Here is a 22,787-nt window from a genome sequence, read left to right as displayed (position 1 = left end):
GTGCAGTGAAGTCTGGTTCACCAGGGGGAGTGAAACAGGAGTCTGGGTGAACAACCGTGCCTACTGATGCTGCGACCTGGGACTCAGGCCCAGCGATGGGAGGTCCAGACTCCAAGGTCGGGTATCTGGGAGCACAAGTCAATGGCTCTAACCCACAGGCGCCGCTGTTGCCCAGAGGTGGTGATTGGGGTTATGGTGGAGGCAGTCTCCTTCTCACTGTTGGTTGGGACAGTAGCTCCTCCTTTAGCCCCCCGGACGGCAGTTCCTCCTTTATGGAATGGTAGCTGGTCATATCTCAGACGTCAGCTCCTTCACATGGACAACAACTCCTCCACTGGCTCTCGGGATGGCAGCCACTCCTTTGATTCAGGATGGCAGCTGGTTCTGCCTGTGCATCCTGGCAGCCAACTGCTCTGTGCCTATCCTGCCTTTACTCATCAGGACGCCCACTGGTGATGTGTTATATGTGTGGGTCTTCACTGAATAATCGTGAGGCAGACACAGAGCATTGGTGTTGAAATACGCTTTCTTTGTTTACATCACTGTCCTGCAGTCTAGGAGTTCCGTGGGGTAGTTCCTGCAGAGTGCACACTCTCCTTCTCGATGTAAACAAATACACTCTCACTATGTCTGTATAGCAATGGCCTTGCAGCAGCCTCGAATTGTGTCGCAGATGCTTTTTGAACTCTGCGCAGCATCCCCGGGCACGCCCCCCAGCCAATCCGGATCTCTTGATCCGCTCAGCGCTGGCGAGCCTAACTGTCCAATCGGTTGCCCAGCAACACGTCTCAGCTGCACACACTTGTGCAGGAACCAGTGACAGAGCTCCCTGTCACAGGTGTTTGACTTTCTTTGCATTATTGCTTGGAAAAGTAGGACGTGTCACTGCAGCCAGCAAGTCATTGTTTACTTTACAACATTACATTCAAGGAGGTGTAGCCTTGATATATAAACAATGAGATATAGACTGTCTACACAACTGTTAAAAGGAACATAATTCAAGTGATTGAGAATTAGATATTTTCAAGCTATACTAAATACTGACAGTGAAATGCTTATAGGATACTGAAATTAATAATAAATAATTAGATTGGCCTGTATGTTTATTTGCTAACCATGACAGATTTCTAGCACAAGTATAACAAGCATGTGACAGCAGCTATCCTAGCTGATTTATCTTTTAAATACACAGAGGAGCTTTGAGGATTAAAAATAGATTAGCTAATTATTATTTTCTTTTTCACATCCCAATTACAGAACCCATTTTGAAAAAAAGTAGGTTGCAGGGAATACAGGTTATATAAAATGTTTGTCATTGCTGGGACTATCTCAGTCCTGGTACCCCTCCTGTTTTCTCTCTACACTCTCTCCCTGGGTCCCCTCATCTCCTCCCATGGCTTCTCGTATCATTTCTAAGCTGACAATGGCAAGATCTTCCTCTCCTTTCCCACCTCCTCCCGTATCTCTACCTGTCTATTGGCCATCTCCTCCTGGATGCACTTGCATCTTAAACTCAACCTCTCCAAATCAGACCTCCTTTTCCTCCCCCACCACTGATCTCTCTATCTCTATTCCTCCTGAATCCACCATCCTCTCTCCCTCCTCATCCACCAAGAACCTCAGCGTCACCCTCAACCCCTCCCTCTCCTACTCTCAGCACATCTCTACTCTGGCATGCTCCTGTCACTTTTTCCTCATAACATATGCAGAATTCACCCCTTCCTTACCAACTGCTCCACGCAGCTCCTAGTTCATGCCCTGGTACTGCCCTGCCTTAACTACTGCAACTCCCTCCTGGCCAGCCTCCCTCCATCCGCCCCAGCTCATCCAAAACTGCTGCTCGCCTTGTCTTTCCCTTCCTCGTTTCTCCTATGCTATCCCCCTCCATTCCCCCACCTCCAGAGCCCGCTCCTTCTCCACTCTTGCCCCTCACCCTTGCCCCAAGGATATCAGGACTGCTCACTCCCTGACCACCTTTCTGCGCCTCCTCAAGACACACCTGTTCAGACAGCATATGTAAACCTCACAACTCTCGACTATACTGGACTGTATGGCACCCAATTGTATCAGCATCATCTTGTACTTGCACTTAACTGCTCCGCACTTTGCTGGATTTACTACTGCTCTCAATCATGATTATACTTTCTGTAACTTGTACCTGATTTTACTCTTAAAGGTAACCGTATTCACGTTTTTTGTAATTGCTCTTATTTGAAATCGTTCTTATCCATTTATTGTACTTACTACTTGCTCTTAATGGAATTTACTCTTATAACCAAATATTTTTTAAGTTTAACTGCTCTTAGTTGTAATCGCTCTCAAACACAATTATTTACTGTATTTTTTTTATTTTCTCTCATTATCTGTAATGTGATACTTTGTAACAACTGTAAGTCACCCTGGATAATAAATAAATAATAATAAAGTAATAATAATTACTATAATAAATGACAAGTAGTTATTTACTGACAAGCTGGACTATTTTTAGAATAACAAAGAGAACATCCAAGTAGTATTGTTCATAACTAAAATGCATGATACAACAGACAATAAACAAACAAACTACGAATCCAGAGTCCATAAATATATATTTCCATTTTATTTCCATATACAGTCACCTCCAAAGTTATTGGCACCCTTGATAAATATGAGCAAAAAAGGCTGTATAAAATAAACAACACAGGTAATGAGCTATATTTTATGCTCAAATATATGGGAAAACCATATTCTTTTATTCTAATACAATTGCTCAGAGAAAAAGGTTTTTTTATTAACAAGTAATAAAAAATGTTCTCAAAAAGATAGGCGTCAGAATTATTGGCACCCCTAAAGATTCTTATAAATAAAATCAAACAAAATTAAACCTGCATTAACATTCTACTTCTTTAAGTTCATATCAGTCTTAAGGAACTGTATTGTGGCCTTCTATGGCTTCCTGTTTCACTGGGGTATAAAAATGAGGTCACGCATATGAAATCTATTTGTCATCCATCACCATGGGGAAAGGCAAAGAACTCACAAATGAAAAGAGACAAATGGTTGTTGACCTTCATAAATCAGGCAATGGGTAAAAAACAATAGCTAAAAAACTAAATATACCACTTACCACTATTAGGGCAATAATTAAGAAGTTCAAAACCACTGGAACAGTGGTAAACTTGCCTGGTAGAGGATGCAAGTGTATCTTGCCCCCATGAAGAGTGAGGCAGATGGTTCGGGAGGCAAAGGGAAATCCAAGGGCCACAGTTGGAGAATTACAGAACTTGGTTCCATCTTGGGGTCACCGAGTCTCCAAATCTACAATTAGACGCCACCTCCATGCCAATAGGCTATTTGGAAGGGTTGCCAGAAAAAAAGCCTTTATTGAGAGCAACCAACAAACATTAGGGCCTGGAGTTTGCTAAACGGCATTGGCACTTCGATTGGAATCAGGTGCTATGGTCAGATGAGACGAAAATAGAGCTCTTGGCCACACACACCAGTGGTGGGTTTGGCGTCGAAAGAAGGATGCATGTGCAGAAAAGAACCTCATACCTACTGTAAAATATGGTGGTGGATCTTTGATGTTATGGGGCTGTTTTGCTTCCACTGGTCCTGGGGCCTTGTTAAGGTCAACGGCATCATGGACTCTACCCAGTACCAGGACATTTTAGCCAAAAACCTGGTTGCCTCTGCCAGGAGGCTGAAACTTGGCCGCAAGTGGATCTTCCAGCAAGACAATTGAAGAGGGCAGTCCATAAGCACAGACCGAAGGATATCAAGGATCTGGAAAGATTCTGTATGGAGGAATGGTCTAAGATCCCTCCCAATGTGTTCTCCAATCTCATTAAACATTATAGAAAAAGACTCAGTGCCGTTATCCTTGCAAGGGGAGGGTGCACAAAGTACTGAAAACAAGGGTGCCAATAATTGTGACACTTCATTTTCTTTGGAAATAAATTTATTGAATCATTAATAAAGTCAAATGTATTCCACATGTTGGAAAATTACAATATAGCTCATTACTGGTATTATTTATTTTATACAGTCTTTTTTGCTCAGCTTTATCAAAGGTGCCAATCATTTTGGAGGTGACTGTATATAGTCCATTTTCTTTAAGCATTTTTTTTTAATTAGTAACTTTTTGGCCAGTATCGTTTTGCTTCATACTTGCTAAACCACCATAATATTTAAACGCTGCTGTTTTAAATATAGAAATGTGATGACTAGCAGCTCTGTTTACAACTAGTTTCAATATGTGCCTTGACACTGTGGCTGAATGGAGACAAGCTGTCTCTGGATTGTATATCCTGTCAGTGCAATGTTTATCTCATACAGCGACCTTCAACCAAATAAGCCCTGGGACTTTTTCAGTTCACACAGCTGAAAGGTATTTACTTTCCTGAAGAAGAAAAAGTATTGAAAATGTTTTTTTTTTTCTTTTTTTTTTCAAATTAAATTACTTTAATACTTTAACCATGCCTGAGTTAAAGCAACACTGACCCAGCGTGCCAGAAATGATCTGTGGCACTGCTTCTCTACTATAATTCATCTGCTGCTTGTCAACGAGATGTGCCTTCTCCATACACCCACCTTTGAAAATATAAAAAATCAATGCGGTGATGGGTTTGGAAATATGCCATGGACCAATTAATCTGCAGGGTCTGGATTAAGTAAACAATAACACAAGGTAAGTCATGGGCTGTATTGATACTGACCTAGCCTCCAGCACATTGGGAGACAGCCAGCCTTGCCATATAATAACTCTAAAATGCTATTGCAGTGGCAATATGAACACAAAATGAGCAACTTGTAGATTCAGTTTTCCTATAATTCAAAAATCACCACCTACCAGTAATTGTTTTTATACAAAGCCTGTCAGTTGTGAAATGGAGCTTCAGCTTACTAACAATATATGTTTGTGTACAGTATAATGAAAACAAATGCAAAAATTAAATATTAAAAATAAATTACTTTATGAAGCGATGTGGAATTTGTTTTACCTATAACCTATGACAGTATTTTTTATGTCTTCTAAATTATAATTGGTGTTGAATACTAAACTTTAAATTATTTTCTGATTAGAAACCAAGTTTTTTTTTTTTTTTTTTTTAAATAGAACATTTGCTCTTTAAAATGTCTCCCTTATGTGGTCTGTCTTAACTGTGTAGTTTTTAAAAAATAACTACTTAGGATACATATTTAAGCACAGGCGCCATTTTGGCAGTGGCGGTTATTGGACTTCCCAGTGCACGTTTTTTTTAATCAGCATATTTGGTTTTCTATAGCCTCCACAAATGCCGTTTGTCTGTAGATATCTTGATGATAGATTCTATAAGAGGTTGGAAAGATACCTAACTCAGTTTTCAACCAGTGTCAGGGAGATCATGCTTGCTTTATGTCTTTGTGCGGTATTATACCAATTAGTCTTAGTTCTACAACAATTTCACTCATGCAGATACATTAACATAAATTAATACATTATTGTACAAAGTAATTTTATAATATTATAAAAGTAACGAGTCTCGCTGTTGGAAAGTGCTTACAAATAAGCAAGAAAAAACAACTACAACAACTAATAATAATAATAAGCATACGCAGCATTCAAGTAGGCATCAGTTCTACTTTAGTTCCAAATCTGTGAAACATTTTTCTCACAAACCAAGCATCTATAAGTAAAATAAAATATAATTAATACCCAAAATAGCATTTCTACTGTATCTGTAGTTCCACAATGCACACTCTGGCTTCCTTTTTGACAAACAAAATAGCTTCTGGTTTTATAGATGAAAAGCCCTAATTGCCTGGTTGCTCAACAGTATAAATTGAACACTTAACCTGTGAACACCTGTTGCACACATCTCAAGAGTAATTGCTTTTTTTTTCCACTCAAATAACGGTGATTAAAGAAAGCATATGAACGTGTAGTTAAATATACGTTCCTTTTTTATGTAGAGTAACAACAGCCTTTACTTACCCCATCCTGTGGCAATCGAGTCCTGTGTTAGATATGTAGCTGTTGCCTGTACAGTGAATAATGAATTTTATTTTCCTTTTTTTGTTATAGTTTTCCTCACTGTAATGTAACTTGAAACCAATGCTGAAGATGTATATTTATATCCTTTTTGGGACTTGGTGGGATGGAAAATGTAGTTCTTGCTAATTAACAATGTGCAGACTTTGATGAAATTCCCTTGATGGAGCACGCATCACTGTTAATCTAGGGACCCAGTTTTTTCCAATAGCTGTGCCAGATCTTACTGTACTGCTAAACCTGGGAATAAATCACAATATAGATAGCCAGTATCATATGACTGTACTTATACAATAGTTTTTTTTTTTTTTTTTACATATTCAACAGCCTACTGTGCTTCTCAAAGTTATAAAGACAATTTGTAATCAAACTTGAAAGCTTGTTGTAACTTAAGTATATCATGTGATATCATATTTCCAAACAGACTATTAGTTGTCCAGTATTTATACTGATTATTTTATTTCTAAAATGAAAAGTATTGATTACCATGAGGATTACCATTTACCAAGTTGTTTGAAGGCATTAGCCAAAATGTTGGACTAGTTGACTTTGTTTCTTTTAAATTCACTTCAGAAAGTATGGAATGTGTGGCAAGACATCCAGTTCCATATCTTTATTTGCTGTTTTAAATGGTCTGTGTTGTGACTATATCTAATAGCTTGAAAACATATTGTAATAACATTACTGAAGAACATAATGATACATATAACAATGGGATTTTTGTTCTGTTTGTCTCATCCATAACTTTAAAAAATAAATAATAAATTCTGAAGTAAAATTCTGAGAAACACCAAAAGTGTGTTTACACTTACAACTCGGACCTGAACTGGCTCAGAGTCAATAAGATTATACGGGCAAGATTTTCAAAAACCAGTGTTATTGTATAGAATTTTTGGTATAGTAATGAGAGCTTTAGTAGCAAGTGATTGTCAAACAAAATGTGTTAATTAAATCAATCCGTTAATGCTTTGAAATTGAGTCAATGAGGTAGTTAATGAACACATTTCTTGTTAAAAAACTTAATTGTCGCAGGTCACCTACATCACTTCCTGTCTCAACGACTAGATAAGGGGAACTCGTTAATCAAAATGCATTTTAACAAGATCAAGAAAAAATGAATGGAAGAATAATTCGCTGATATGGAAAACTACTAGCGTTCAGGGAGGTGGATCTCCCACCAGCGTGCAGCAGCCAAATGGAAATAAAAAATAATGGGAATATCTATGTTGTGTATATTTGTAAACTTCATTTAAAATTGTGCATTTTGTAATGCAGAATGTACATTTATTTAGAACATATAAAATGCTGATTTACGATTATCTGACGGCACAGATTAAAAAAATCAATTAAGCCCCTTTAGTAATTTACCCTCATTCGCAGGATATTTTGCCACAGTTTACTATACACAACTCTTTTAATGTGCATTTTGCAATGTTTTTTTAGTTAAAAAGAAAAAAAATACCATAAGCCATCTATGTATATTGGTTGGAATTTATGTTGCCATATTCCTTCTAATTTAAGACGCCCTCAAATTTAAGACGCAGCCCAAATTTACCACCCTCCATTTCAGGAAAAAATAAAACATCAAATAAATATGCATTTACAAAGATACAACCTCAATTACGCTGTTGTATCGTACAAAACTGACATGAAACAGTGTTGTTGTAGATTAACTACAGAGCTTGTTTATTGTGCGGTGTACTATAGTACTTAAGATGGTGTCTCTATCGTACACACACCACCACTCACTTACGGCATCACACATCCGCAGCACACAGGAATATACCCTAGAAAGTGTCCTGAGGGCATCAGATGATTCTTTTTGGTTAGGTTTAGGGTTAGGTATTAGGTTTGAGGTTAGGTTTTAGGGCAGTGGTTGCTCAAGATTAGGGTTGGGGTTGGATTAGGGACAGGGTGGCTTGATTTCGTAGAGTTGCTGAGCTCTGGAAGTTAAAGGTGGGAGTAAATGGCAAATGCCCTCGAATCATCTGATTCCCTCAGGACACTTTCTAGGGGATATTCCTTTACGCTGCTCACACATCCTGGCAACAGCAAGCACGACACAACACTCCACGGCATCAGGCAACATGTAACCCAGCAACCACAACAGCATTGAACATTGCTTGTCGTGTCAAAAAATACGGGGGTTTGATCAGCATTTTTGATCTGTCCAAGCTGGTACTGTTTGTTAGAAATGCTGAAATTGTAAACGTTTCTCCTGGAATTCCTCAGGAAGCTTGGTTTGTTTTTTCTCAGCAGTGTTACGTTGCTGCTTCTGTATTCGGGCAGACACCGTTATTGTCTTTTCTCGGCAGTCAATCACGCTGCTCGGGTAGTCACATCTTTTGTTGCTGATTTTAATACACGCATCACTATACTGTATTCGAATTTAAGATTCAGGCTATTTTTGAGAAGCAAAAAATAGTTAAAAAAGCATATCTTCAATCTGAAGGAATACAGTACTTTTGTATGTATTTTAGTATGTACAATTGTAGGCTATAAATACATACTTTCAAGTGCCATTGGTGTTTATAGTTGTTAGTTATTATACATGTATACTGTGTGTAACACTTCAATATATATTTATTACGCTTTTACAATTATGATAGATCTCCCTAACCCAATACACAATTTGTTTATAATTAATTGTAGCTGAATTCCTCTAATTATGCTTTTTTTTTTGGTACTCTTTGCTCGCCTCCACGATAAATAAACTCAACATGATTAGAAGTAGCCACCAAGTATATGCGTTTCATAAGAACATTTTATATGCATACAAACGTGTGAAGGTGAAAGTGTACATTGTACATAAAGTGTGGGAGGATGACAACAATACAAAATACGTTTAGGCATCGCTGTATCCTTGTGTTCTTCATTCTTGTGTGGATAAGACACAGCTGTTAAAAGCCAAGGACGCATTGCAAATCTGCTATCACTTAAGGAAACTTTATTATAATATCTTATATGCTGTTTTCTATACCAAGATTTCAGTTGTAGAATTCAAATAAAATCTACAGCATATGTCAGTTGTCATATAATGCACGTATGCAGAATTCAAATAGGCTACAGTTGCATTGATAATTTCTTGGTAGTAACATTACACTGGATGCAAATAACGGTATATCATTTTAGCAATACAACAAACGTTCCGTAAGGTTAATGGTTAAAATAACTGAATAAATGACCACAACTATTGAAAAGGCTGATATATTTTCATTATTATAAATATTGAATTATCAAGGTATAATGTCCTATATGCACATCAAATAAGATAATAAAAACCCACCTTGGAGTTCCATGACATCTCAAGAGAACTCGGCCTGCGCTGCAGCCTCGTCCTTTGTGATGTCACGGAACTCCTTGGTGACTTTTTAATATCTGCTTATGTACAGTAGCTTGTACTTTATTCTCTACATTATTTGATCCATGTGTTTATATTTCAGCACAGACCTGAGCCGACTTTGGCCCAGTATGAGCGTATGTAGCGATTGAGCTATAGTGATTTAATTTTGCCATCAGAAATGGAGAGAAGCATTGAAAACTTGCATATCGGACATTTAAAGAAACAGGTGTTATTGTATAGGCCACATTTAGACATCAGTCTGACAACTCTTCTTAACAATACTCCTGTTTATTTTCTTACCCGTGAAAAATACTTACGATTGCTATTCAACAAAAGCGAAACTGGTTACGCTTGTAGATATGTGTGACATTTTTTTTTTTTTCTGACAAAGTTTTGTGGCAACTAGACTTGTTTCACATTTATCCCACATATTAAATGTCTTTTCACATTACAGCACAAATATAAAAGTCTGTTTGTATTTTGGAATCCTCTGCCTCTGTCTCTCTCAGCGTTCTGTCAAAGATATTGTTTGATTCTGTTGTCCAAGTAACAATCCCAACTTTCTGTTGCTGTTGTCTGTGCCTGTTTGATGCTGATAATGGGGCTATTGCCCACAAGTTTACGTGGCAAATGTGAACCATCTCAGGGACCTCTGCGTTCACAGTAGAACAAAAAAAACAGACATTGTAGGAGCCTCCCTCTAGAGCAGGCCACTTTTAGGACAGCTGTGTTTACACTGCAAAGTAGTTGGCTTAAGTGGCTAGTGTAAATGGGGTATTAAGGTACTGCTGGGAGACGTCAGTGTCCTTAACACAGGTATCAAGTGAGGATCAATGCCTGGTCTACAGGTTCATAGACCATTATGTCTTACTTTTGTAAACCATTTGACAGACAGATGCAATTTCACACTGGATTCAGTCAGCTGCCAGAGAGAGGTCATTGCACGCTTGCTATCTGAAATGTTTGTCTACTTATTGTTTTACCTCATAATCTGTAATATAGGAAACATTAGAAAACAATGTTTATTTATTGAGTATCTGTAAATCTAGCTCTCAGAATCATGTCTAACCTCCAAGAATATCTGGTACACCAGGGTGTAACCATTAAACTGCCCCCCTTGCTGCAGTGGATGTAAGAGACACCACATTTGTTCTCTGTGGTATTCCTTACTGATGTGTTTCCTACATCTCCTAGGAGCCGAGTGTTGCAGGTTAATGGCTACACTATGGCAGGGGTTTTCAACCGGGGGTACGCGTACCCCTGGGGATACTTCTAAGGGTCATAGGGGGTAAGCAGAATGACTCAGAAATGCACAAATAAAAATGATAGTAAAGGAAAATAATTATCTTGAATTGATTTTTTAGTGGTTTTATTTTATTTCTAAACCACTGTGCATAAATATTTCATTTTTATTTAGCTGCTGAAGGTGAATCGCAGATGTGGAAAAAAAAACAAACACAGAATCGATCACGTCCACATTTTCCACCTGTACGCATGCGTGATTTTGGTTGAGCAGATTTATATATATATATATATATTTACTGGTGGGTACAGCAGGCAATTGTGCCTATGGAGAGTGCTCTGTGCTGCTAATGATCTTTGCTGTTTTCAACTTGTCGTATCAGTGAAGCACAATGTTTCTGTAATTTTTAGAACTTTACATGCTCCGGTAAACATAAATAATATGCACAATACTTTGACAGGTTTTGTTTTATTATTATTTGTATTTATTAGGTGAGGCTTCATTTAGCAATATCGTCTGGTTGAATTTGTTTTCAATGTTTGAAATGGATACATTTCTTGCAAAAGAAAAACAAAGAAAATAAAGAGTCTACTGAAAGTGCAAAGCGACAGAAAGTTATACAGAGTCCCTTTGGATATTTCTTATGCTGGCTTTAAAAAAAAAGTGTATCATTCTTAGTTATTATAGTTTTATCTTGAGGTTAATGTTTTTGATATTGCAAACATTTTAAATGGCACACAGATAGACTTATGCTGAGATGGGATGTAAATGATAACGTTATAAACATTTACACGCAGACTATTTTGTATTATTAATAATAACGTTTCCGAATATAAAGCAAATACCAGTGTTTCCAAAGAGATTTCTAAATACTGTATTTTAATGCTTTGCATCCAAATACACTTAATTAAGTTTTACGAATTACGACATACTGTTTGGTATTCTGTCCTAAACCAGCAGTTTGTCAGTCCCAAACTGTCGTGAAAAATTACATATTAAATAAACAGGGGGGATTTTAATCAGATTATTCTGCCTTTTATTGCAACTGTGGTGCCATTCAGTAGAGCGAAAAATGTAAAAGGTACTTTACCTGGAACCTCCCAACAGAAGGGGTACAGCAATATACATGGATAGATGTGCTTTAAAGTTCTGAGCTTCAAAAAGTCAACTGGATTTGGATGACTGAGACAGAAAATGATACAAAGTGAGTCTTAACAAAGAAGAATACATTAGTTAAGATAACTCTGATATTTAATACTCTTTAATATAAAATAGGAGGAAGCAATTAAGAATCAAACACCAGTTTCCAGGTTCAGAGACCTACTATACACACAGTCTGCTGTGCTACAAGAGCCAGACTCCATTTGCAAAGTAGATAGACAAGTCTTAATATTACTCAACTGAGTCAACTGCCAGAGAGAGAGAGCTCATTAATGACCAATGTGAAGCGGGATGGTTTATAGTTTGAAAGTAGAATGGAAACATAGTTGTTTAAGCCATTAAGCACACCTGATTGCAGAAGCAATCCAAATCGAACTAGAAATTATTTTTAAAAATAATTTAAAAAAAAAAATGAAGTTCACAAAATCTTGTTTGTAGGCCTTGTTACTGATGGAAATGGAAATGCTTGTTTCAAATGAGAAGCAAAGGGCTGTCAATTATGAATATTATGTACAGCAACAAATTAAAATATTTGTTTGCAATACATGCTAAGGTTACAACAACTGTTGGCACCCATAGTGGTAAAAAGAAATGTTCTTGATTTTTCACCATGCCATCACGGTACTACTAGGAGGTAGGCCACAGTATGCTTTGTTCAATTGACATCGTTCTGTGGGTCAAAAGGTATCAAATTCCAGGGACAAAACTCTGTAAAAAAAAACCAAACAAAAAACATTGGGGTAACTCATTACATAAGTAATGCGTTGCTGTAATAATATTACTTTTTCAATAACGAGGTAATATAAAGTGTTTGATATTTTGACAGGAGTAATAATATTACAGTAACTTTTCTGCATAATTAAAAAAGCACTAAAGCAAAAAAGCACTAATTTAATAAATGTTCCACAGAAAATATATATATATTTTTCAGAGGATGATAGACAACATCCTAATGAAACAAAACATTATAATTTGGTGTAACAAGGTGAAGGCTGGCTGTGAACCAGTAGGAATTTGAAGCAGTATTCCTCAATGGTTACACATCAGCCAAAGCCAATTTAAGCACACTGCCAAAACGTTCTTATGAATTTTACCAAAATGAAAAATTGTGTAACATAGGTCTTTATTTGACATTTTAGATTATATTTATTTTCTTTGACGGAAGAAGGTCCCAGAGGGACCAAAAAGTTATATACAACACATCAAAACTATGTTGACAGAGTATGCACAGTATAGGTTGCCTGATTTTATTGATCCCACTAATCATAAGCATGTGTGACAGAGAAAGAATGAATTTTGGTTATAAATCTCCCTCCCGACCTGTGAGGGAACTGTGTGCCCCGTACTGGATGGTTTGGCAATTCATTCCAGGGAAAGGAAGTCGGCCATCTAGAAAGGGGGCGGAGCCACAGTACACCAAGTCATTGCCCCAGACGGGAGGTGATGTGGCAAATGTGGATTAGAGGAAAAGCGATTGCACTCACCAACCAAGGGGCCGTGGCTGAAGGTACAAAACCGGATGTGCCAAAGCAAACTGTTCCTTTGTTATGGTTGCGAGAGAACTGCTGAAGGAATGTAGAGTAACTGTGATTGTTTCGTGTTTGTTTGTTTGTCATTCTAATTGTAATCATTTGTCATTGTTAGACGGTAACACGTTCCGGGAGCTGTCACTAAAGACCAGCACTAACCCGGACAGCACTGCACTACTGTTTACTAATAAATTCTATTTCACCACTTGCACGTATAGCAGTCACTCTGGACTTGTGATCATGTTCTACTATGTGTGATACTACATGGGACTGAACCCCGTGGTTTAACTGTGCAGTACACATTGCTGTGTATTGCCAGTTATTATTTTTATTACGGTCGCCAAACGACCAGGATTAAAAACAAATAAACGATTGTTTAGACCGTGAACTTTGTTGTCTGTCATCTGTTTAAGCATTGCATCACATCTACACCATTAAATTAAAAAATAATAAAATTTCTGGATTAATAACCATATTAAAGGTTAATTGAGAAAAAAAGGAAACAAGGAAACAAGAAAAATATGTAAAAGTGTATTTTTAACAGTGATCTACATAAAGAATTCCTGTTTCATGTTGTAAAACACCACCAGAGTTTTAGGTCGATGGACTACATCTAAAATGATTTACAAATTACTATATATGACGAAAAGTTTTACTGTGCTCGCACGAAGACTGAAGCCACAGTGATCTAAAAATCCACTCTTCTGAAAACTACTGTGGGAACCAAGAGTACGGTAGGCAAAACTTATAAATAGATATGTTTATAATGCATTAAATATGTCCTATATATGAGTAAAGCAGAGGTGTGATTTGCCAAAATGTGCAGTGAGAGGGATAAAATGCACAAACTTCAAAACAGTAGGCAAGCCTACAGGGAAATATACATCACGTTGATACATTACTCATGTGCCAAAATTTGCCACCATGCAGATGCAGTTATTGACATTTAACTTTTTTATTATTATTCTCAATAACTAAAAGGCAATAACAATGTATTACATAACCTCCTTGACCGCTTAATGTACAGTACATAATGTAGGAAGTGTACTCTTACCACAAGAATGACTGGGCATGGAATCATGTACATATTTTAAACTGCCCTGATTTGCAGCTCAGCAGTTCAACCGACTGTGATATTTGATGTTCTGTTACCAAACACCCGCTGATTTACCCAGTCCCAACAGAAACAATGGGTAGCTGTTCTGAGGTGGCTTCTGATAACAAATTCCTTTGGCTTTCAGAAGATTGTGTAAGGCTTGTGTATCAATTGTCGATACACAATAAGTGGGTTCAAAAGGCTTTATTGGGAGAGTACATGGTATAAGGATGTTTACAGAGCAAAAGGGATAGTGCAGCTGTTTAGTTTTGTTTACAAGTCTCACTCACCTTTCTCTGTCATTCTCACATCCTGTATCCCCTACATAAAGGTCAACCCCCAATCAATATACGGGCAACCTAACGGTCGAAATCCAAATGTGCATTAATTCATTAATTCAAACCTGTAATTTAAAGGTGAAGTCACACATTTTAAACATAGAGAAACCAATACAAGTTTTTTTTTATTTTTTTTTTTTTAATCTACTATCGATTTCTGGTTGCTTCTCTTCATTTTTCTAACTTCACTATTTTTAAAAGATTCACTGCTGGTCCATTTTTTCAGCATACAGACTTTTTAAAACCGTGTGTTCTGTTGAGTCTTATTAAATTCGCTGGTTGCCGGTGTCTGTGTGGTCATATGTGGTAGCTAGAAAACTGTCCACAGAGACGGTGAGAACCAGCAAGGCAGTGCGCTGCACGAGATGCAGCGTAAATGTATTAGGTCATGAATATCATCTGTATAGATTTCATTTTCCAGCACACAGACATAAGTGCAGAGGATGAAAATTGAAAGTGCAGAGCCAGGGATAAAAAAAAAAAAAAGCAAACCCAGGGAAATAATCGCCATCTCCTCCATCACAAATTGGAAAGGGAAGGTAGTGTGGTTGTGCAGCAGTCAGGTTGTTATATTTGTTAGTTTAATGTGAAAACAGTAATTGTGAGAAAAAGCACTATATTCAAATAAGAAGCATTAAAAGAAAATAGAAAAACCCTATTTTGGATCTGTGTCAAGGTTCTGAGCTGGTCTGTGAACCATGAAGAACACAGTTTTTTTTTTTTTTTTTTTTAATACGTTGGAGAACAAAATATATAGTATACTGGACAATAGTTCAGAGAACATTCTTCAGTGTTTGTTTTATTTTATCTATAGTGATTTTGATATTGGAAATAATTTAGCTTTTGCACCAATCTACTCCATGTGCCTTGTATTACAATAATATACTTCTTGATTACTAAGAGTAGAGGACTGTGGTGGGGTGTGGTATGGGTAATGATCACAGACATATATGATATATGTGTAAAGAGTATAGTGTGCATGAACAGTTTACCAGCTTTGGTGGTTAAATTAACCCTAATATGTCTAAAATTTAATTTGAACTGTCCTACTAACCTTTTTAATATGCCTATCAAATTTCAAATGTGAATCAATAATAACTCCTAAAAATGTAACTTCTGAGACTTCCTCAATAACTTCCAAATCAATTTGTACATCAAAATTACTAGTCCTTAATTGCCTTATGGAGAAACACATACTAACTGTTTTTTTTGGGTTTTTTTACATTTAGAGTCAAACATGAAACATAAGCCAGTTGGATATATTCTTCATATGCTCTGTCAATTTAGAAGATGCCTCAGTGCAGGTTTTTACAGATACATATATGACTGTGTCATCAGCATACATCTGCAAACCCGCACCTGGGCATACCTCAGGGAGGTTACTAATATAGAGATTTTCTAAAAGGCGATTTAACATTGTTAACTAAAACACAGGTCCTGTCCTTTAGATAGGATTCAACCCATCTCAATGCCAGTTCTGAAAAACCAAATCTGTATAATGTAGAGAGAAGAACATGGTGGTTAACTATCAAATGCTTTATTTAAGTCACAAAACAGCCCCAACCAGACCTCCTTTATCCAAATTTGCTTTTATCTTCTCTAGAAGAGAGCAATTTGTGGATTCAGTAGAGTACTTGGGTCTAAATTCAAACTGTAACAAATGCAAAAAATCACCTGACCAGCTATTACCTTTTTTAAGACTTTAGATAATGTCCAAAGAATACTGATCAGTCTATAATTCATCACCTGTTGAGAGCCCTCATATTTATATATTGGATTGATTACAGCAGGTTTCCAATCTTCAGGAAACATACCTTTCGAAATGGAGAGATTAATCAAATAAGGTCTAGCCAGTACATCCCTATACTTCTTTACAAAAACAGCATCTAAACCGTACAAGTCTCTAGACCTTGATCCATTTAAAGAACTCAATATTTTTATCACCTCAACCTCAGATACCTTTCTTAGAATAAAAATGGGCTTCCCTTCAGTAATTAGTTCAACATTTTGTATTTTATCTACTTCAGAATTCAAGGCCAACTCCTCCACTGAATCAATGAAAAAATCATTAAAAGTTTCAGCTAACATTAAACTATCAGTCACTATTTTATCTTTAATTTTTAGTTGGTATCCCACATGTACATTTTGTCCTTTTCTTGTTCTGCCTATGAAGAACTACAGATGACCACATCATTTATGTATGCCGCTGCATACCATCTGTGAGGCTGTAGTAGTTTTTCCATGAGATGCTCGAATGTCACCGGAGCCCCATGCAAACCAAAGGGCATATTGCAAAACTGGAAAAGCCCCTGAGGCATGGAGAACACTGTTTTCTCGTGTGAGCTTGGGTTTAATGGCATTTGCCAATAACCCTTAGTTAGATTGAGGGTGTATATGAACCAAGACCAGCCCAGCTGATCCAACAGGTCATTTATCTGCGACATGGGGAATGCATCGAACTTGGAGTGGGAGTTCACCTTTCTAAAGTCGACACAGAAACGATTGACCACATCATCATGGAGCAACTGCTGGAGGTGATGCCGAGTAGGGTCAGCGCTTGTGTCCAACAACTTCAATCAAAGACCACCGAGTCACCTCCGTCCAGCTTAGTGACCAAAGCCACCGGACTGCACCACTCACTCCATGATGGTTCACTTACCCTAAGCTCTAACATTGCCTCCACCTCAGTGTGGACAGTCTCTGTCCTTCTCTCCGGTACCCAGTTCGCTTGTTCTCTCACCCTCAGCTCTGGCTTGGTGATTATGACATGCTCTATGAAATTTGTTCTATGCTTCCCAACCCTCTTTTAATAAATAAAGAATACCCCTTGGCTGTCTCCCTTAGAGAAGCTCAAATGGCAAAAAGACAGTGGAGGGCTGAGGCACTTCTCGAATATCAGAGAGAAGATAAGGAAGCATTTTTACCCAATTTTTCATATCTTTTTCTGCAAACAAATATACGTTAAAGCCTGACCGGGGTGTAGCACCGGGATTCCCCACACCATCTCTCGCGGACTTGGAGGAAGGGACAGGATTGGCAGCCTCCATGTCCTGGTATGCCTCTGCGAGTTTGACTGCCTCCACGGTGGTCTTTGGTTGAAGTTGTTGGACACAAGCGCTGACCCTACTCGGCATCATCTCCAGCAGTTGCTCCATGATGATGTGGTCAGCCACTTATGATCCAGACTTGTCCTCCTGTTCCAGCCACCGTAGCCACTCGCAGACGCATCCCTTCCTCCATCTGGAATTTCTGGAATCAGCGACGGTACGTTTCCAATGATGGCCTGCTTTACAAGCCCATAATCCTGAACCTCTGATGACTCCATCGTCCAATAAGCTGCTTGGGCTTCCCCTGTCAGGCACAGGCCACTGAGTCACCTCTGTGACCCTTTCAAAAGTCACTAAAAATGCCTCTGGGTCATCCTCCAGAGTCATTTTGGTCAGCTTGTGACCACCAGTGCCTGGCGATAGCAGTGTCTGGGCTGGACACTGACGTGGAGGCCATTTTTTCGGGAAGCACACTCAGCTACACAGTTCCTTTATATGTACCGTCCTGCCCCATTAACTCACTGCAGCCAATCGCTATTCGATATAACTGCCTCGGAAACCTAACTAGTATGAAACTCATTACACCTGTATAGCCGACCTCGCAAAGATGGCCACCACAACCGGGTTCTATACCAGCTGTATGCGCCATCTTGTTAAGGTCACGTTAGTCAGTCAGCCTAGTGCTGCTGTCTGTCGGGAGGCCAGTTTTTCCACCTTCCAACTTCCTTCACCCTGTTACAAGGACATTCACTTATATATAAATAACAGACTTGTAGTCGAGTCATTAAACCTCATGTCAGAGTCCCGAGTGTCGAGTCATCAGGGTCCGAGTCCGAGTCACTGTCATTCTAGTCCAGGTCCGAGTCACAAGTCCTTGACTTCGAGTCTCAAGTCCAAGTCCGAGTCCTTGGAACAAACTCAAATCAATTTTCATTAAACTAGTGGTAGTAGTAATAAATATTTTGAAAAAATTATTTCGATTTATTTTTTCTAGCTAGATTATTCTATTTGCATGTCTTTTTCAACTTGTCTGTCACTATCTTCTTTTCTTTTGGAATTGGAATACTGTTTGAATGTACCTGAAGTTTATAGATAAGCTTCAAGTTGAAGTTTGTTTGAAGTTATCAAAGTTGTTTTTCACTTTGATAGAAGCCATGATCTGGACTATAGAGCCGGTGTAGTGTTAGAAAGTGGCACATCGTCAGAATGTGGTATGCATACCAAAACATGACCAGTGTAATGTCAGAAAATGGTACGCTGTCAGATTGCAAATGGTACACTGTCCGATTTTGGCACACGTGCAATCAAATGCGATCAGTTAGGTGTTTTCCTATTGTCAAAAAGAGGTACATTTACCATTAATTATACATATATTTTTTTGCAAACTTAAACTGGAAACAGATTAATTTCTCTAAAAAGAAAAAAACTTTTCACGAGAAGTCCACAGCAAAGCTGCACAAGTAAAAAAAAAAAAGTACCAGACACAATGTATTACATATGATAAATATTAGCATACTATTTTCTTAGTTGTAGAAAAATATGATAAATTACATTAAAAACGACGTAAAAGACTGGAACATATGATAAATTCAATGTAAAAGATTTGAATGGGCGCTTCCCTGCTTTCATAGTGGAAGCTGTTTAGGCATAAGCACGAGCAAGCGCAGTGCGCTGAGTACCACTTTTTAACGCGTACCTGAAAATAACACAACACAGGTAAGAAATTTAAAGTTACTTTCACCTCTGACTATAGCACGCACTTTGACTTAAATTCAGGTAAAATCTGCCAATCTGATTTAGACATTGCCGGAACTGTATATATACTGTGTTCTTAAATAGTACATCCAGTATTGTTTGTATTATTTGTTTTGCAAAGCAGAAACATTATGTTTCACTTTCATTAATTCTGTAATACAACGATGCATTTACTTGATTGTGCTTCGGTTCATTTAATTTCAGATAATGTATTATTTTATCTTTTCTCTTTTACACAAAAAAACATTATATTTATGTATTTTCCAATTTTTTGTAAGTTCATAATGGAATGAAAACTTGAATTTCACACAGACCGATGTCTGGGTTGACAATGCACAGAGTATTGTTAATGTGTTTTTCTCACATCCATAATAAATCATTTATATTGCTTGCAAACAGTTATTGGCGTGTGCTGGGTTCAAATCCCACCTCAGCCACTGACTCACTGTGTGACCCTGAGCAAGTTACTTAACCTCCTTGTGCTCCGTCTTTTGGGTGAGACGTAGTTGTAAGTGACTCTGCAACTGATGCATAGTTCACACACCCTAGTCTCTGTAAGTTGCTGCAAATACAACAGGGCTAACCAGTGATTGGATAATGTTTTGTTAGGTGGGTTTTTATTGTGCACAGTTTCCTAGTACTGTAATATTACTTGTGTAAGTCTGCTAAATAATAAAGTACAGACGTGCTCAAATTTGTTGGTACCCCTCCACAAAAATCGAAGAATGCACAATTTTCTCTGAAATAACTTGAAACTGACAAAAGTAATTGGCATCCACCATTGTTTATTCCATATTTAATAGAAATCAGACTTTGCTTTTGATTTTTTATTCAACACAATATTGTAAATAAGAAAGCAAATGAAAATGGCATGGACAAAAATGATGGGACCGCTAACCTAATATTTTGTTGCACAACCTTTAGAGGCAATCACTGCAATCAAATGTTTTCTGTAGCTCTCAATGAGACTTCTGCACCTGTTAACAGGTAGTTTGGCCCACTCTTCCTGAGCAAACTGCTCCAGCTGTCTCAGGTTTGATGGGTGCCTTCTCCAGACTGCAAGTTTCAGCTCTTTCCATAGATGTTCGATAGGATTCAGATCAGGACTCATAGAAGGCCACTTCAGAATAGTCCATTGTTTTGTTCTTATCCATTCTTGGGTGCTTTTAGCTTTGTGTTTGGGTCATTATCCTGTTGGAGGACCCATGACCTGCGACTGAGACAGAGCTTTCTGACACTGGGCAGTACATTTCGCTCCAGAATGCCTTGATAGTCTTGAGATTTCATTGTGCCCTGCACAGATTCAAGGCACCCTGTGCCAGGCGCAGCAAAGCAGCCCCAAAACATAACCGGGCCTCCTCCATGTTTCACTGTAGGTATGGTGTTCTTTTCTTTGAAAGCTTCATTTTTTCGTCTGTGAACATAGAGCTGATGTGACTTGCCAAAAAGCTCCAGTTTTGACTCATCTGTCCAAAGGACATTCTCCCAGAAGGATTGTGGCTTGTTTTTTATTAGTTAAGGTTCTCCCTAATTCTGTAAATCTTACTGAACTAATGAAAATGTACACTACACCTATAATATTTAACTATATATTGTAATCTAATATACATTTTTATTTATATTTCATTGGTATGCCATGTTGATTGTTACGGTTTTAAGGGCCCTACTCTGAAGAAAGTTGCAGGCAAACGTGCAGTTTCTGAGAGGAAAAAAAAAACAAAGTAACAATTTAAAACAATAAGTAGATTTTTGCTAGGTACCATTTTTTCTGTGGAAATGTAAACTTGCTACCAAATAGGGCTGTAATACTTTTATGTACGGTACCTAGACCATTATTCATGGATGGTGTACAGATGGCTATTATAGAATGTAGAAATCAAGTTACAGGCTTGTCTATTGACACAGGCCTCTCCTCAGTTTTCAAATTTCTTTCTTAGGTCAAAAGTAAAATATGCTTGGAACCCTGGGAAATAGATTTCTGAAAGGCAGTGTTACAGTATTTAGTATAATAAGTAGTTACATTAGTTCAATTTTATGGAATGAAATAAAGCTACTCCCATTGTTATTTTCATAAATGTATCTACTGGCTGTAAAGTATTATATTTGTTGGTATAAATCAGTATTTATATGGGTCAAATTTTGCTAAAACTTGAAATAAAGGGCATTGATTATATCCCGGTGCGTATTGGTATCTCCCGGACCTGATAAAAATGTTAAAATAAATCTATCTTGTGTACAACTTTATACACTGAGGATAGTCAGACATTTACCATTAGTAGATCCACACAGCTCAGAAGAACAAGTGACAGCATGCACCTTGAAGTTGTAAGACAGCATTGCAAATAGTACATTCCATTTGTTTTTTCATTTTTTCATTTATAGTATGCTGTTCAAAGCAGACACACTTAAACACATTCGACTCTTAACTAAACAGCACATGAAAGATGTGATCCTACTGTAATTATATTGACTTTCCAACAGTAGACAGTACATGTTCTTTAGTGCATTGTGGTTTGATGTATCCAGTTAGTTATTTGATTAATATAGAGAAAAAAACTTAATTAACACCGTTTTTCAATAGTTTTTTAGTATTCTCTAGCACATTCAATGTAAATGTATGTGTTTATCACTGGATAAATACATATATCACTTGACACAAATAAACATAAAAGAGCCTTCAGTAATTTCTGAAACTAGTGGAAATAGTGTGATTGTACGGGTATACCTGTAGTAAATAGTTAATGTGTTTGACTATCCAAGAATAAGTTATCTTCCCATCCAGTTCTTTGTTCAAACCCTGTTATAAATTGTTTAATTAAAAAAGGGAAACCTCAATTTAGACTCTTCAGTGGTTGATTACATTGTTTTACCTATTGGCCCAGATTAAAAAGTTTAAAATTTATATATTCCTACATTCAGCTACAAGCGTTTTTAAAAATATGAGTCTGAGTACTCTCCAGTAATTACTGTAAAAATGTCACCTATTATTGACAGTCCCGATAACATCATGTCATTAAAGGCTGAATGTGATTTCTACAAGGTTTGTCTTGGTTATGCGTTATGTGTTATGCTGTTACGTTATTGAACAAATTCATAAACTTCCACTGCACATAACTGTACTAAAATAGTTAGTTCCTAATCAAATGCTCAAACCACATGTCCATGTCATTTTGTGTTTCTCTTATTATCCGTGATGCCTTTGCTGCGGTTTAAAGGACTCTTGACCTTTCCTCATCAGATAATCCCTGCTGTCATGCTCAGT

At 37.5% G+C, this 22,787-nt stretch overlaps 1 protein-coding gene and 1 long non-coding RNA gene across 2 annotated transcripts in view; one reads left to right on the top strand and one right to left on the bottom strand.

Moving 5' to 3' along the window:
* LOC117409346 (cGMP-specific 3',5'-cyclic phosphodiesterase-like) overlaps positions 1-6,184 on the bottom strand; it is a 93,586-nt gene extending 87,402 nt beyond the window's left edge. Inside the window, exon 1 of the mRNA XM_034015260.2 lies at positions 5,957-6,184. Coding sequence (XP_033871151.1) covers positions 5,957-5,961 — 5 coding nt within the window. The 5' untranslated portion in view covers positions 5,962-6,184. The remainder of the gene's footprint in view (positions 1-5,956) is intronic.
* Positions 4,405-22,787, top strand: part of LOC131701940 (uncharacterized) — an 84,162-nt gene continuing 65,779 nt past the window's right edge. Inside the window, exon 1 of the long non-coding RNA XR_009309166.1 lies at positions 4,405-4,669. This is a non-coding gene — a long non-coding RNA (uncharacterized LOC131701940). The remainder of the gene's footprint in view (positions 4,670-22,787) is intronic.

This window comes from Acipenser ruthenus, chromosome 2 (genome assembly GCF_902713425.1).
Source record: "Acipenser ruthenus chromosome 2, fAciRut3.2 maternal haplotype, whole genome shotgun sequence".
NCBI lineage: Eukaryota > Metazoa > Chordata > Actinopteri > Acipenseriformes > Acipenseridae > Acipenser > Acipenser ruthenus.
Note: the sequence above shows the minus strand (reverse complement) of the source record. Positions and strands in the feature narration are given on the sequence as shown.